The sequence below is a fragment of the Aquarana catesbeiana genome, linkage group LG02, assembly GCF_042186555.1.
Source record: "Aquarana catesbeiana isolate 2022-GZ linkage group LG02, ASM4218655v1, whole genome shotgun sequence".
Classification (NCBI taxonomy): domain Eukaryota; kingdom Metazoa; phylum Chordata; class Amphibia; order Anura; family Ranidae; genus Aquarana; species Aquarana catesbeiana.
Window position 1 is genome coordinate 264,997,167 of NC_133325.1, and position 18,043 is coordinate 265,015,209.

At 42.6% G+C, this 18,043-nt stretch overlaps 1 protein-coding gene across 2 annotated transcripts in view; it reads right to left on the reverse strand.

The window, feature by feature from the left end:
• ABCC4 (ATP binding cassette subfamily C member 4 (PEL blood group)) overlaps positions 1-18,043 on the reverse strand; it is a 627,509-nt gene that overhangs the window by 262,120 nt on the left and 347,346 nt on the right. For both annotated transcript variants that reach the window (XM_073614376.1, XM_073614377.1), the window contains exon 20: positions 9,714-9,793. In XM_073614376.1, the coding sequence (XP_073470477.1) occupies positions 9,714-9,793 (80 nt within the window). The remainder of the gene's footprint in view (positions 1-9,713; positions 9,794-18,043) is intronic.

Below are 18,043 nucleotides of genomic sequence, written 5' to 3' on the forward strand. Positions count from 1 at the left end.
AGTCTACAACTGTATTAATATGAATACCATATTTTCTATCACGGATCAACACATGTATACCTTTCCAGTTTTTTTTTTTTCAGAGAAATTTGATGATTTAAGGGTGTTTCCCTATGGGATATTCAGTATCTTTCTGCATGTTATATGGCTGCCAATGTTTCTTTAATTAATTAGTTTGTTTAATACATTTCTACTTTTTATATAAAGTTGTATTCAGCAGTGTAAGTCTATACCGTACCATGAAAGTCCTAGTTACCTCAAATTTCTAGTGGTCTTCAATATATTTATAGGATGAAGGTACTCCATATTTTTCATATTTCAGTACTGCAAAAATACTATACTCACATATGAGTGTGCATTTGAATATACCTGTCGGGGCTAACAGGACCATTTGGATGTGCGATCAAATAACTGAATTACTAGCTTTGGTAAATTGATGCAGCAAGTAAAACTTTTTTAGAGAGTTTGGACAAAAAAGATGAAAGTTATTTTCCCAAATGTAAAAACATTCATACACACATCAGATTTAATTTAAAGCATCAAGTCTGTTGGGTGGCATCAGTGTTTTGCTTTTACCCCATAGACCAGGCCTGTTTAATTCTCTGTCTATTTGACGTGTTTTGAAAACTGTTCATTAAAGAGATGTACACACAAGCAATCTGGGCTATCATTTACACAATACATCATAAACATGATTAGTTTACTAGAACTATCCATTCCATTCATCAAATGATGATGATATGCAAATTTATGGTAAATTATCAGTATAATCATTATATTCCGTCTAGATATTAGATGTTATAATGAGCTTTGTGCAAACCTGGTACCACAAATTGTTGCATTTGCTTTTATAATTTATGAAAGGTTATTCAGGTTTATAGCTCTCCCATTTGTACAAACAGGAACGACAGGCAGATAAAACTGCTTCAATAATGCTTCTCACATTAGTCAAAGCAGGTGATTTACTAAAGTCAAATAGACTGTTCACTTTGCAAGGGAAGTTGCCCCAGAGCTTAGTGAATGGTCTGAAGCTCTGCTGGCCGCCATCATCCAATCATGTAAAAGCAAAAATGCACTTTTCTTTACTTTCCTTTCACGTGATTGGGCATGCTTTGCAAAATGAAACTACCACATTCACTAAACTCTGGAGCCCTTGCACAGTGCAACTCCCTTGCAAATTGATTAGTCTTTATGCTATTAGTAAATCAACCCCAAAGTGTCCCTATTTTTTATTTAGGTCTAAATTTAAACCCATAAACATACCATTGTTTCATACATTAAAAATTAACTGCAGGTAGACAAAAAACCATAATTTTTTCGATATATGTACCTATTAACCCTTTCGCTGCCAGGTCTGCAGTTACAAGGATTGTGTGTATATCTGACAAGCCGACTTCTGGCTGTCAGAGGGAAGCAGCCTGCTGCCTCTGTAGGTGCTTGATTGCTTCCACGCTCCCCACCATGTATACCGGGCTCCCCTTGCCCATCTGTGGGCCTGGGACTAGCATAGCAGGTGCTGCCGGGTAGAGGAGCGGGCGATAAGCAGACATGCATACGCTCTTCTCCCCTTTTTGTTAATATGAAGAAAGTTGGCAGCACGCCACGCTGTAGAGATGCCAAATCTTTATTCCATATGTTAATTGAAAACAACACAATGACGGAGTGGCCTGAGCTATTAATGCGTTTCACACATATGCCTGTGCTTATTCATAATGAGTCTTTTAGACCCTGGATGTCTCATTAAAGAGAACCTGTCACCAAAAAATCATCACATAGGAGACTTCTGTTGTAAAAAAAATAATTTACACGTAAGCACATTAAACCCCCCTCCCCCAAAAAAACTTTGCACATATATGCACGTACAAATGTGAACACACAAAAACATTGATTAAGACACATGTTAGATATTGGTGCGCACGCTGGAGTGAGAGCAATATTTCTAGGACCAGACCTCCTCTGTAACACTAAACTGATGGCCTATAGGAGGCTTCTAAAGCAGTGCTTATGGAAACCTATGGTACTGAAGTTTGTTGCAGCTTCACGGACGCACACAAATTTAGGGTTTGACATGTTGGGTACCTATTTACTCAGTAGAACCTCATCTTTTATATTTTACTAAAAATAATTAGTAATTTATTGTGTTTGTGTGCCCTAAAATGTACTGTATTTTTTACTAGACTTTTGTGCTAATATTGTGTGATATAAAAAAATTGGAACACTATTTTAATCTCTAGAGTGTTTCTTTCAGAAAATATATAAAGTGTTGGGGGTTTATGCAATCTTCAGACCTAAAATTATTTTTTAAACATGTGTGCAAATCCCCCCCAAAAAAAATGTCTCTGGCAGCGAAAGTGTTAGAAATCAAAGTATTTTGGTTTGATTGTCTTTATATTAATTTGTATTTCGAGTAGATCTGTTCCACTAAATGTACATCCTTTATACTAGAATGCAATTGTAGCATAGAGGGGTGAAATTTCCGTTTCCACTTTAAGGCTATCATACCTCTGGCAGCATCAAGTATTATAACTTTATGGGTAGATTGAGAGATTGTCAGATGTCAATCTCAGAATGTAGGTCCTGGAATCCAACACAACTATTCAAAGTACCAATTTTAGTTGTTTCACTTTATTGAGAGCAGGAAAAGGCATTGTGAGCAACAGAGCAAAGGCACTCCTGGATGTCCAACTGTCAACTAGCCAACCTTTGCTGTACCTGGCAATAACGAATCCCCACCGCCTGATGCCTAAGGGTCCATAAGGGTAAACCACAAAACTGTCTGAGAAGCAGGATTACACAGGTTCTTCTTTAAATCTCTGGACTCCTCCAGAATCTCTGCACCCAACACAGCACATGCTCTGCTCTGGCCCCATGGAGAATGCTTTATCCCATTCTAAACATCTTTGCTCTAAAAAGATTCAGGATGACAAGGCTAAAGCTGCTGACTTGGGTACCATACATTTCTGCAGTAGAGCTGCTCCTGACATCACTCAATAGTGACTACCCAAATAGCAAGCAATTGTGCTGCAAGTTTGAAAATGACTTGCTAATCTATTGCTAGACTTGCCAGGCTTCACAAGTTTGTTGCACAATTGCAGCAAGTCCGCATTGCATAACTCTAAATCAACTTTCCTTGCAAAAATTCTGCAAGTCTGCTGCAAGTTCTTGTTCAGTTATGTTGTACAGTAGTCAGCACATCACAGGGGTCACTGTGGCTGAATTTTCATACAACTTTGCTCTTGCTAGAGAGTTGCCATGCAAATTTTCTTACAAATTGACATTGCAAATGGGGCATGGGGGGAGGTGGAATTTGTATGGGTGAAACTCCAAATCGAAGTGTCAAATTAACAGTAGGGGTATGTTACAGGCCCCCTAATCTGAAGGAAGTTGGATCTCCTATTGCAGGTAGAAATGGCAGCAAGGCAGGGCAAGGTCATCATAATGGGGGACTTCAACTATCCAGATATTGACTGGGCAGAAGGGACAGCTCACTCATTAAAGGCCTGTCATTTCTTAAATGTCTTACAGGACATGTCCCAATTAGTGGATTCCCCAACTAGAAAGAATGCATTGCTAGACCTATTATTAACTACAAATGACTCCGATCTGGTTGCAGAGGTGGAAATATGGGACAACTTGGGAACTAGCGATCACAGGATAATTCCATTCAGCATAAATCATAGGAGAAGGAGGCACAAGAGTAGTACAAGAACACTAAATTTCAAAAGAGCTAACTTTTCTAAACTGCGCTCCATACTACAAGAAATTAAATGGGACTAAACCCTAGAAACATTGAACACTGAGGAAAAATGGGAGTGCTTTAGGATCACATTAAATAAAGTTATCATCCAGTGTATTCCAATGGGCTGACTGACCGCAGTGGAAGCCTATGGTTAATTCTGCTGGCTGTGACTCCTGTGAGACCAGGAAGTGGGGGAGTGGTGCTGCAGCTAAGACAGCACTGGATCGTAAAGGAGCCAGGTAAATCTGTAGGGGCAGGGGGGCTAGGACAAATAGTGGAATTTTTTTTACCCTAAAGCATAGAATGCATCAAGGTAAAAAAAAAAAATTACTTTAGAACCACTTTAAACATCACCTGTTTGTTTTGGTCATGACCCTTTATGAAAGAATGGAATCTGCAACAAATGTATTAGATAAGAAAAATAATTAGAAAAAGGAAATCTCTGAATCTTCCGCAACTGTATGTCTGAGGCCTCATATTAATATTGTATTTAACTGAACAGTAATTGAACATATCAATGTCTTAAAAAAAAAAAAAAAAAACACAGGAAAAAACCAAGAGGCACATTCATAGATATAGATTTATATATTTTTAGAATAAAATAGGCTTAAGATACTGCTAGAGAGCAATACCCACTTTTTCCCACTCAAAGAGATAAATCATTTGATACATAATCTGCACAGAGCAGGATAGCAGTGGAGGCGCTTGATAAAATATAAAAAAAAAGATTGGTATGAGTAGTGTTTATGCATGCTGGGTTTCGGGTGTCAACTTTGAGTCAGCATATGGAATTCAATCCAAAATGGTCATATGTCTCTGTATGTGTTTTTCCCATAATACACATCATTGGGTGGTTAAACACCCCTTCTCCCTTACACATGAGCGTTTAAATATGAGCTGTGTGGTGTTTTTCATGTTTTTCAACTTTAACATCTGTGTGTTGTAAAATATTGCGAGCAAAGATGGATCTTCAGGCTGCAGGCTACGATTTACCCAGTCCTGAATGAGTCCATCTCATATGCTCCCTTTACAAAAGGTTTATCCATCAGGAGAAACCTAACAAGTTTCCTGTATTACAGCATGTACTAAAATAAAAATGGTTAGAAAATGTATTTTTGTAATTGTGCAGATGGGTGAGAACATCGAATCAACACACAGCTCCTATGAAAAATACAAAATAATAAAACTGTATTAAAAGTCTATAATGTTTATTAACAATGTATGTTCCAAGTCATTACTATTTATGATTTGTTTTGTTGCAGATTGCAGTGGATTTGTGGTTTGTCCGTCAGCCTCCCTTGGATGGTTTTCGGCTCCTTATGGCTTCCCGGCAAGGTAGGGGAACTGCCCCAGTACCCCCCCTTGCATGCTCCTATGGCGACCGTACTTTCGCCAGCCACTAGGGTGAGCACTACCTTGCCGGTGGCGTTCTTTGATCATCTCTGGACGTTTCATGGCAAACCGCGCACGCGCGATTCATTCCTACGTGCACGCAATGCCATGACGTCACACATTTTGCGGCAGAGATGATGACAGCAGTCGGGGCTATTGCCTTCCGGGACTCTGAGGAAACCACATGGTGGCTGCTTACATTGTGGACAGGACACCAACATCTTGAGGGGAGGGAGGCGGCACCTGCCCCCCAATTATCCAATCCCCTATAATTATAGAAGGCATTATATAAACACCAGGCTGCATAGGGAACAATGCATGATCCCTTGCATGACCTGGATGAATGTTCATTATAAATACATGGCTCAATGTAAGTACAGCATTTCTTATCCAGGATTAACCGGCTCTTTGCCTTAATTGCCATTAGTCGGTTTAGGCTGTAATCATTATAGTGTACCAAATTTAAATTTATATCTAATACTATTGTTTGGCTCTCTACTTTGTTCATAGAGCCTTAACCTTTCATACATATCTGCAGTCAGGTATTACACCTCATTGACATTAATGATACACATTCAGTTAAATCAGCACTCAAGGTAAATTATGTTATTTTCTTTATCCTTATGGTTTGTTCTGTTTGCACAGAGGTGGTTATACTCTTGCTAATAATTAGCGGGTCAACATCATTCACTTACAATTGTTGTTGTTTCCATATTCTTGCTAGTGCATAGCGGTGTGTCACTATCAATTACATTTAAATTATGAATTTTCTTTAGCACAGATCATTTTTCTCACTATCACACAGTCTAGCCCCCCATACACAGTTCACTTATCACTAATTTTGTTTACATCGCTATTCAAGGGATTATCCCTTTCATTTTAAATACTATTACATTATTTTAATTTATTATAGGACATAAATATCACTGTAGTGAGTACACATTGATAATAAGATTTACAGCAGATGTACACTTTAATAATAAATAAGTCAGATATTTAGAGTACCAAGAGTTCAATGATTTTGATCTCCCTTTGATACATTGCTAATATTTGGGAATCTGCTGTATTTGCCATCCTTCCTTTTTCTCTGGGGGTGTTAAAAAAGTGTGGCTTCTTGCAAGCATTTTTGGGCTGAATTCTTTTCTTGGAGAGGCAAGGACAATCACGGAGTCCATTTGATCATTCAACTGACTTTAAAATATCTGGTTATGAGGTCATTTATTCCATCTCTCAGTGGTAAATATAACACCATTGTGTCCATGAAATTTAGTGCAGAATGTAAAATGTCTTCTGAAAACTGAGATGTTTAATGTATTCATTTAGAGCAAGCCATCCCCCATAAGAAGACCATGACTGAATAGGTCGAAACACATCGGGTTTTCATACATTTAAAACTATGTATTGTAATGCTGTATATCTATATGGTTGCATTGCTGTAATATGGAATATGTATTTTTTCCCTAAACCAGAGTCTATATTTTAATAGTAACATGTATTTGCAATTTTTTTCTAATAAAGATTTTTATATAATTCCTTTACTGCGATCTAGATATCTTGCTGCATTAAAACCCCTTGGGGGAATCTTCCCATAGTATCTATATTGGGGTGCGCAGCTCGAATATAACTCTCCTATATGTGTTTTCCCCATAATATGTTTCTGTACCTTAACCACAGGAAGGAAGTTCTTATCCCCTTCATGGCAAGGTCATTTTTTTGCCATTCAGCACTGCGCTACTTTAACTGGCAACACTGAATGCAAATGAAATTTATATCATTTTTATTCACACAAATAGAGCTTACTTTTGGTATTTGATTGCCACTAGGGTTTTTTTAATACATAAAAAAAAAAAAAAAAAAAAGACTGAAAATTTAAAGAAAAAAACAATATTTTCTACTTTCCATTATAAAACATATCCAATAAAAAAAAATTTAAAAAAATCTAAATTAGGCCATAATGTATTCTGCTACATGTCTTTGGTAAACCAAAAAATATATATATATATCCCAATAAGTATATATTAATTGTTTTGTGCGAAAGTTATAGCATCCTCAAACTATGGTATATATACTGGAATTTACACAGCTATAAATGCTATATTGTAATGGCTGTGATCAGCAACTTATAGTGTGACTGTGATAGGGTGGCGGAAAATCTGATGCTAACAGACACTACCTGGGAGGGTCACTAAATGACTGTTGTCGTTAGGGTCACTAATATAGTGATCAGTGGAAATACTTATGACACTGGCTGGGAAGAAGTTACTATTTAGGGACAATCAAGGGATTAACTGTGTACCTAACAATGTGTAATGTGTGCAATATGTGCTGCTTTTAAAGTCAGTTTGCTGTTCACTGCACACAGAGTTCTGTGTTTTTGTAAACACAGAACTCTATGATTGGACACAGCCGATTTCAGCCGAAATCATTGGCTGAAATTTGCTGCCAAACTCGTGCCATGTCTGATCATGTCCGCTCGTTTGCTTCCTCCCACCCTCTGCTGCTGAATTTGGCACCTTTTGGGGGGAGCGGGTACCTGGTTTTGACAGGTACCTGCTCCCACTTCCCACTTCCGGAAAGAACCCTCCTCCTGCTACCCCCTCTGCCGGGCCATTTACTAAGCACAGTGCACTTCGCGCATGTACAAAAGGGAGCCGGCTTTAAAGCCGCAGGGCTTCACTGCCAGTATCCCTTACAAACGGTGGCAGCAGCACCCGAGAGCCGAATAAAAAATCAGCTGGGGTGAAGACACCGCTGGATTCATGGACAAGTGAGTGTCTTAATATTAAAATTCAGCAGCTACAATATTTGTAGCTGCTGATTTTTAAATTTTTCTGAAGGAGCCTGGAGTTCCTCTTTAATGATGCATGGCCTCCACTTTATGTTTGCAAAACTATAAGAGCCAGTTCACACCAGAATCCCACAGGTGCATGTTCCTGTGCGGTGTGATTTTCAGCCCATTCATTTGAATAGGTTAGGGGCTCATTCATACCAAAGCGCAGTGTGAGAAATCTGCGTTCTGTGCATGTTCTGTGTGCTACAGGTGTCAATATAATCCGACACCCCCAAACATAGATCGCAAGCGCAGTGCTTTAACCTGCACCAGTAATGGGGTACCATGTGATCTGGTGTAGTGCATTTTTGAAAAGTAATACATGCACTACTTCAGGTGTGATTCAGTGCAGCCCATTCAAATGCATGAGCTGAAAATTGCACTGCACTGAGCAGGGCTGGTGCAAGGATTTTCGACACCCTAGGCGAAACCTCATTTTGCCGCTCCAACCCTGACTCCACCCCTGACTCCACCCCCTTTGCCCTGCCCATGCATACCCCACCTTTTTAATGAATGCTGCCTCACCAGCGCCCATCAAATGCCGCCTCACCAGCGCCCATTAAATGTAGCCTCACCAGCGCCCATCAATGTAGCCTACCAGCACCCATCAATGCAACCTACCAGCTCCCATGAAATGCCGCCTTACCAGCACCCATCAATGCAGACTCACCAGCGCCCATCAAATGCAGCCTCACCAGCTCCCAAAAAATACCGCCTCACCAGCTCCCATCAAATGCCACCTCACCAGCGCCCATTAAATGCCGCCTCACCAGCGCCCATTAAATGCCACCTCACCAGCACCTATCAATGCCGCCTTACCAGCGCCCATCAATGCAGACTCACCAGCGCCCATCAAATGCAGCCTCACCAGCTCCCAAAAAATTCCACCTCACCAGCTCCCATCAAATTCCACCTCACCAGCGCCCATTAAATGCCACCTCACCAGCGCCCATTAAATGCCACCTCACCAGCACCCATCAATGCAGCCTACCAGTGCTCATCATTGAATGTTTGCTTGCTTCCATTCATTCAGCAGTTGGGACACAGACACAGTCCTCTGCTGCTGCTGCGCCTCTGACACTATGTGTGAATGGAGCGGCGGCTGCCTGCTGATGCTGAGACTTAGTTGCTTGCTGCAGAGAGAAGAGAGTAGGAACACCATTGGCCAGGCGCCCTAAGCAGCAGTGTGCCCTAGGCAGTTGCCTAGCTTGCCTAGTGGTAGCACCGGCCCTGGCACTGAGTTGCACAGGAACACTGACCATGTTCCTGTAAGATTCAGGTGTGAACTGGTCCTGAAATCATACTAGATCGCACCAGTGTGAATCGACGCTGAAATTGCACTGCGGTACCATGCGATCTGGTGCAGACAAAAGCACTACGTTTGCAATCTGCGTTATGTGTAGGATTATATTGATACCCGCAGCAGATTGCACACTCAGTGCAATTTAAACAGGAAATGCACACGGAACGCAGTTTCCCTCACTGTGTTCTGGTGTGAATGAGCTCTTATGTATTTTACTGAAGTGTTAGAAAGAGAAGCAGATTTTATGCAAGTTCCCTTTGCTAACCTACAGGGCTAAACATGGGCAATATCTTTGTTCTATCCACCAGCAACAATTACAAATAAAAGTGTAACAAAAATCTTGTAATATTTTAAAACAAATTTTAGCTACCAAGCATATGGGAATTTAAAAGTATTAATTTGGCACTAATAAATAAATATACATGACGCAAGGGTCAGATAAAAATTACCTGCAAGAAGTCCAAAAATGTAAAAGGCAGCAAGTCATCCAGATGTCCAATATCTTTGGAGAATCGGTTCAGAATCCTTCCTGCAAAAAAAAAAAAAAAATAATGACATGTACATGGTAAAAGCTTAAATGCCAAAGTTGAAACTCAATGCTTCCCATTCAGCAATGTTTTTTCTCTAACAACCAATGTATTATGTTTCAATGCAGGAGTTAACCGAACAGAAAGCATTAGGGGCTCTTTGTGTACACTCCTAGAGAGCAAGCGAGTAAAGGAATCATCTTAGGTACAAAAGTGTAAATAAACTGGAATTACACCTTCCTCTTATTCATCTTACCACAACCTTTTAATCAATAGTCCTTTAGTTCAAAGCAGGACTGGCAACTGAAAGCATGTACGATGCAGAATACCACAGAGTGTCCTTCAGCTGCTTATTTATCACCTAAGCAAAAAGTGTTAGAAGGTAAGTGCCACAGACAAAATTTAGGAGGCCAATAGAAAATACTAGTAAGAGCTCACTTTATGAGTCTCTTCAGAAGGACTTATAGTGTCACTATGCTTTTCCCTAAAATCTATCACATTTTATACTGTACGACAGAGCTGTGAGGTAATAAACCTTGCAAACACTATTTATTACCTATCATATTCATTTCTGTTAGTACAGCCTTTGAGGTGCTGATATCACTCATATGTTTTCCTAATAGTTAATATATTATATTCAGATAATATCATGTTTCCCTACACTTAAGCTGGGTATACACACACAGTTTTGTTTTTATTCAACCAGCGGCTTGAACGAAAAAAACTGACAGATCCCCACATCAACACAAGTCATGTGGAGGAAGGGATCTCCCCCGTGGCGCTATTGTATCCCGACAACAAAATATACTGATCAGTGCTTGCAGCCATTGGCTTTCCAGCAAGACTGTTCGACAGAAGCCAGTTGTTAAATCGGCTTCTGTTGAACGGAGAAGATTACACACATACCAAAAGTCTTTTGGTATTTGTGTACCCGACTTTACATATAATTACACATGAATGTATAACAATACATATTTGGATAAACACAATATGCAGGCAAGAAGAAAAGGGTTTGAAAGAAAATAAGCATATATTGCATTTTAGAAAATAATTGTGTTCTTTCACTTTCAGGCCTGCAATGGAAAACTGACAGTTGCGTATTGCAGAATAACTCAAAACCACAGGCTGGGTCTGACTAATTGCCATGAACCTGGATCACACTGAAGTATATCTCTGGTATGGAGAGAAGCAAACATTTTGGTTGGACTACATCTGAACACAATGCCCTGAAAATGACTGTTACAAGCTATTCGCTGGCCTTTTCACTGTTCACATTTGTATTGTATTATTTGGTAATATATTTGACTTATTTAAAAAGCACACTATACATCAAACGTACAGCCGTCCTGACGTTCCTCAAGTCTCAGCGTGCTGACATTATCATGCTAGCTGAAACTCACTTTGCGGGCCACCTACAATCCTCTCTTAAAAAGCCTTGGATAGGTTGGGCCTATCACGCTGCCCACACCTCATATTTCAGAGGGGTATCTGTCCTGGTTGCAAAAAGCGTTCCCTTCGAACTAGTGTTGCTACAAACGGACCAGCAGGGCAGATATGTGTTTATACATGCCACCATTAATGGATCCCCTATCCTGATACTGACTTGCTATGACCCTCCCCCATATAACTCGCTTGTAATTAAGGAGGGTCTTGCTTTTATGACACAATATCCCTCTATGCCAGCAGTGTGGATGGGGGATTTTAATATGACCCGAACCCCAGCTCTAGACCGAATGGGCGCACTGGACCCTCCCCTTGACCCACCGGCCCATACCAGACTATACCGCATACTGACTGATTTTGCCATTGTTGACACCTGGCGTCACAAGCATCCGCACACTAAAGTTTTCTCATGCTTTTCAGCCAGTCATAACACGACACCTAACCTGGGAGATGTGGGATTTGCTCCGAGAATACTTTTGGCTCACGCCCCCTACTGGGTCATGCTCCAGCTCCTGAAAGCCTCCCCTACTCCATCTTGGCGGCTGAACCCATTTTGGCTGATGGCTCTGAAGGACCAGGATGACATCCCCGCAGAGCTACAATATTATTTCACAGCCAACAGGGACTCAACCACATATGACTTGGTATGGGAGATGTTTAAAATCCACGTCCGCTCCCTCCTTTCCACGCGTAACAATAGAGTTAAAAGGTCATCGAAAATTATTGTCCAACAGGCTACAGAACATTTACAGGTGTTGGAGGAGGCGTTCCATCGTGACCCCTCTCCCAGCACTGCCAATAATCTCAAAACTCAGGCGCAACAGGTTTCCCAATTACACATCGGGAAAAAGCTAAGCAACGCATCTTTTTCTGTAAACAAAGGCTGTTTGTGTATGGAGAAAGATTGGGCAAACTACTTGCGTATCTTGCTCATTTAGATGCACGCCCCCCCATAGTGGTGTCGTTGATAGATCCGCAGGGGAACGACATCATTGATCCGCAACAAGTGGCGGAGGAATTTAGGAAATTCTACCGTACACTCTACACTTCCCGAGTCACTCACACTCCCCAAGAGACCAGGGACTACCTAGCGGGAGTTAAATTCCCTGACTGAAGATCAGCTTGAACTTTTGGAAGCCCCTATTACTAAGGAGGATATCTCTGAGGCTATCTCCTGCTTGGCCGCATCTAAGGCCCCAGGATCGGATGGCTTACCGCTCAAATTCTGTCACCTACTCTGAAATTCTAATCCCTAAACTCTATGACCTGTACAAATCCATATTTGATACAGGTATTTTACCCCCCCTCCATGAGAGAGGCCCAAATTGTGGTAATCCCTAAGCCCGGTAAGGACCCTAAATACCCGGAATCGTATAGACCTATTTCCCTGCTTCAGGTTAACATAAAGATACTGGCCGATTTTAGCCTCCCGCCTTAGGGCTCACCTGTGCCCATCTATGCAGCCTCACCAGTGCCCAGCAATGCACCCCCCACTGCAGTGTCCTCTGTCCCCTGCACCCCACCCCATTGCAGTGTCCTTTGTCCCCTGCACCCCACCACACATACTGTGTAGGTAGAAATCTTACCTTACACGGGTGTACAGCAAGCAGAGCATCTGAGATTGGCATCACAGGGCTGAATGGGGGCCAGAACAACAGAAGTTAACTTTCCACACTAACAGGCTGGTGATTGGTTGCTAGGATTGTCCAGCAACCAATCACCTGCTGTTTAATGAAAAAGTTAACTCCTGCGGTTCCCGCCCCCATCCAGCCCTGTGATACTGGGCGCTCGCCATTGTCCAATGAAGAGGACAGCAGTGAAAATTTCCGCGGGCCAGGTGCCCGCATTCAGCGGTGGCAGGCCAGGTGCCAACCCCTGCCCTAGAGGCTCGGGGCTATGGGCCCCAGCTATAGCCTCAATAACCCCCTAGCAACACCTCTGATAGGCGTTGAATGTTCATCGCAGTATTTTTCCCTGGCATGAAGCCAATCTGGTCAGGGTGGATCAGTGACAATGATGTAAGGGGGGATGGGCTCTCTGGGAACCCTGATTTAAGTGAGGGGGGCTCTCTGGGGACCCTGATGTAAGGGGGAATCTACACTCAGAGATATATATACACCCACACGTATATTATATATATGTGTATAACTTTCTTTACTTCACTACTATGGGCTCTAGCCCCAGATCTTTTGTAGACCTAGCAACACCCCTGACGCCTATTCATGAACATTCAGAGGTCCCATGTTGAAATCGGTTCGAGGGTCGTGGTGGCTCTGGATGCCGCCAAGGTCTTCGATTCTGTGGAGTGGAACTACCTGTGGGAGTGCCTTTCGGGATTTGGATTTGGCCCCAACTTTATTCGCTGGGTTCAGCTCCTCTATCAATCCCCAAGGCCAAAGTGTTTGTGAACGGCTGGCTTTCTGACCAATTCCCGCTAGAAAGGGGGACCCAACAAGGCTGTTCTCTTTCCCCCATGCTATACGCACTGGCTGTAGAGCCATTGGCCATCATGATTTGTGCAGACACTAGCATCCGAGGCCTCAAGATAGGGAACCTGGAAGAAAAGATTGGAATGTACGCCGATGATACGCTTCTATATCTGGTGGACTCGGGTCACTCTCTGGTTGCAGCCCTCCATTCCATAGAACGTATCGGTACCCACTCGGGTTTGAGCATTAACTGGTCTAAATCCTAGATCCTTCCGATTGACCATTTCCCTTCACCGTCCACGTCCCCTCCTTTGACCCTCCCAAGGGTCTCCGTGATCAAGTACCTTGGTGTGCAGGTCACCAGATCACTTGCAGACTATACATTCTTAAACATTGAACCCCTGTATGCCCTGATCAAGACCAAGATTCAGATTTGGGCCAGACCTCCCCTAGGTGTTATGGGACGCATCAGCTTAGTCAAGATGATGCTCCTCCCAAAGATACTTTATTTGGTGTGGCATGCTTTCAAAACAATCAAATCCATTCTTAATTCGTTTATATGGGGGCACAGTAGACACAAATTATCTTGGAAAATCCTGAAAAACCCGGTGACGCTGGGAGGAGCTGCCCTTCCAGACTTTCAGGAGTATTACCTTGCTTCCCAATTGTCCCATTTCTTTCATTTTGACAAGGTGAGCAACCACGATACCAGTCACTACTATGTGAACACCCTGATGACCTAGCCCATACCCCGCTTCAGTCAGTCCTCAGAGCTCTGTTGACAAGACGTTCCCCCCACCACAACACAGACATGCTGACACACCACCGCAGGGTATGGCGGGCGGCACTACAAAAACTCGGAACCCCGCAGATCAACTCCCATACACCTCTCTGGTTTCACACACATCTACCTGAACTGTTGTTCATCCCAGACCCCGCGGTGTGGATACGCCATGGGGTCTTGTACATACACCAGGTCATGACCATTACGAGACTTAAAAATTTCAAATGCTAAAGGACGAATTTTCCCTCCCTAACTGTCTTCTCTTTAGATATTTACAACTTCGCCACGCTATACAAACCCAGTTTGATGGCTCTAACCCCTCCCTGGCAGTTCCCTCTATAGCAGACACAGTCACAGGTACTGAGCCTGCCAAATTAATCTCCACTCTGTACTCCGCCATCCGTCTCCCCAGTACCACAGCCTTGGCCTATGCTGCCAAGACAAGATGGGAGGCAGACATCAGATGGATTGAGGATGAGGACTGGGATGAGATTTTGGAGGACGTGAAAAAAGTATCCCCCAAATTATCAGACCGCCTCACGCAGTTGTATATCATACATAGGACGTATCTGACCCCCCAGAAGATAGCGAGTTTTAAACCCATGTACAAACCAGGATGCCGCCAATGCGACCACACCCCAGGCTCCTTCTACCACCTTATATGGTCCTGCCCAACTATCCAAACATACTGGATACAGGTGATTCGCTTCTTACACGACCAGATGGGCTCTCCTGCTACCCTAGACCCAAAACTGTGCCTACTCGGTCTGTTGCCGAACTTAGACGCAGACAAACCCCTCCGTACCTTTTTACACGAGACGCTATTCTTGGCAAGGAAAGCGGTAGTCCGTAAGTGGATGCAGGCCCAGCCCCCTACAATCCAATGCTGAAAGAAAGAGGTTAATGACACTCTTCCATATAAAAAGCTGATCTATGTACATAGAGGGTGTTCGCTCAAGTATGAAAAGGTCTGGAGCAGATGGTTAGCAGACGGTGAAATGTGCACATAATAGCCTCACCCCCCATTTTCCCCCTTCCCCCTTTGCTTTCTCCCTTTCTTTTATATATATTGTGTATTGACTCCACCTCCATTGGTGTGTTTCACTTCAGGCTATACAGATATTTCAATATATTCATGTATGTACTATTGTTAAGGCTATGTTGGTCTATATCGATTTATGTACCATGCATACGTTTTTCAATAAAGTTGGTTTCTTCCCAAAAAAAAAAGCACACTATACACACATTATATATATATATCTATAGATATATATATCTATAGATATATATATCTATAGATATATATATATCTATAGATATATATATATAGATATATATATCTATATATATATATCTATATATATATATATATAGATATATATATCTATATATATACACACACACATATATATATATATATACAGTATCTCACAAAAGTGAGTACACCCCTCACATTTTTGTAAATATTTTATTCTATCTTTTCATATGACAACACGGAAGCATTGACAATGTAAAGTAGCGAGTGTACAGCTTGTATAACAGTGTAAATTTGCTGTCCCCTCAAAATAACTCAACACACAGCCATTAATGTCTAAAACGCTGGCAACAAAAGTGAGTGCACTCCTAAGTGAAAATGTCCAAATTGGGCCCAATTAGCCATTTTCCCTCCCCGCTGTCATGTGACTCGTTAGTGTTACAAGGTCTTGGTGTGAATGGGAGCAGGTGTGTTAAATTTTGGTGTTATCGCTCTCACTCTTTCATACTGGTCACTGGAAGCTCAACTTGGCACCTCATGACAAAGAACTCTCCGAGGATCTGAAAAAAAAGAATTGTTGCTCTACATAAAGATGGCCTAGGCTAGAAGAAGATTGCCAAGATCCTGAAACTGAGATGCAGCACGTTGGCCAAGACCATACAGTGGTTTAAAATGGTGTTCCATGCTTTTTTTTTAATTAAAAGTCAGCAGCTACAAAAAGTTTAGCTGCTGACTTTTAATAAAAAGATACTTACCTGTTCCACGGTCCAGCGATGTGGCCGCACGGAGCCCCGCTCCTTTCCCTCTCCTCGGAGCATCCATTGGAACTGTGGGCAACCGGCCGTGACAGCTTGCGGCTTCACGGCCGGGCTTGCGCTGCGCATGCGCGAGTTGCACTGCGCTCTCCCAGTGCAAGGCAATCTTCTGGGACCTGTCACGTGTCCCAGAAGATTGCCGAGAGGGAGGGACCACCTAGGGGAGAGGAGGAGTCGCCTAGGTGGCCCATAGGGGGAAGGAGGAAGTGGGACAGGAAGTCCCTCTCTAAAGTAGTCACCCACTCCCCCCCCAAAAAAAATTACATTCCAAATGTGGCATGTAAGGGGGGGGAGTGCTTAAAGTGGAAGTTCCACTTTTGGGTGGAACTCAGCTTTAACAGGACAGGTTCCACTCAGAACAGGCCTCGCCATGGTTGACCAAAGAGGTTGAGTGTATGTGCTCAGCATCATATCTAGAGGTTATCCTTGGCAAATAGACGTAAGAGTGCTGCCAGCATTGCTGCAGAGGTTAAAGGGGTCAGCTTGTCAGTGCTCAGACCATATGCCGCACACCTCTTCTAAAGATAATGCACAAGAAAGCCTGCAAACAGTTTTCTGAAGGCAAGCAGACAGGACATGGATTACTGGAACCATGTCCTGTGGTCTGATGAGACCAAGATAAACTTATTTGGTTCAGATGGTGTCAAACGTGTGGCAGCAACCAAGTGAGGAGTACAAAGACAAGTGTGTCTTGCCTACAGTCAAGCATGCTGGTGGGAGTGTCATGGTCTGTGGCTGCATGAGTGCTGCCGGCACTGGGGAGCTACAGTTTATTGAGGGAACCATGAATGCCAACAAGTACTGTGACATACTGAAGAAGAGCATGATCCCCTCCCTTCGGAGACCGGGCTGCAGAGCAGTATTCCAGCATGATAATGACCCCAAACACACCTCAAAGATGACCACTGCCTTGCTAAATAAGGTGATGGACTGGTCAAGAATGTCTCCAGACCTAAACCCTATTGAGCATCTGTGGGGCAAACGGATGGTGGAGGAGCGCAAGGTCTCTAACATCCACCAGCTCCGTGATGTCGCCATGGAAGAGGACTCCAGTGGCAACCTGTGAAGCTCTGATGAACTCCACGCCCAAGAGGGTTAAGACAGTGCTGGAAAATAATGGTTGCCACACAAAATATTGACACTGTGGCCCCAATTTGGACATTTTCACTTAGTTGTGTACTCACTTTTGTTGCCAGCGGGTTAGACATGAACGGCTGTGTGTTGAGTTATTTTGAGGGGACTGCAAAATGTAATTTCTTCAGTGTTGTCAGATGAAAAGATAGAATAAAATATTTACAAAAATGTGAGAGGTGTACTCACTTTTGTGAGATACTGCACACACACACACACACACACACACACACACACACACACACACACACACACACACACACACACACACACACACACACACTTTTGTCAAAAGTATTGGGACATCTGCCTTTGCATGAACATGAACTTTAATGTCATCCCAGTCTTAGTCTGTAGGGTTCAATATTGAGCTGGCCCACTCTTCTGGGAAAGGC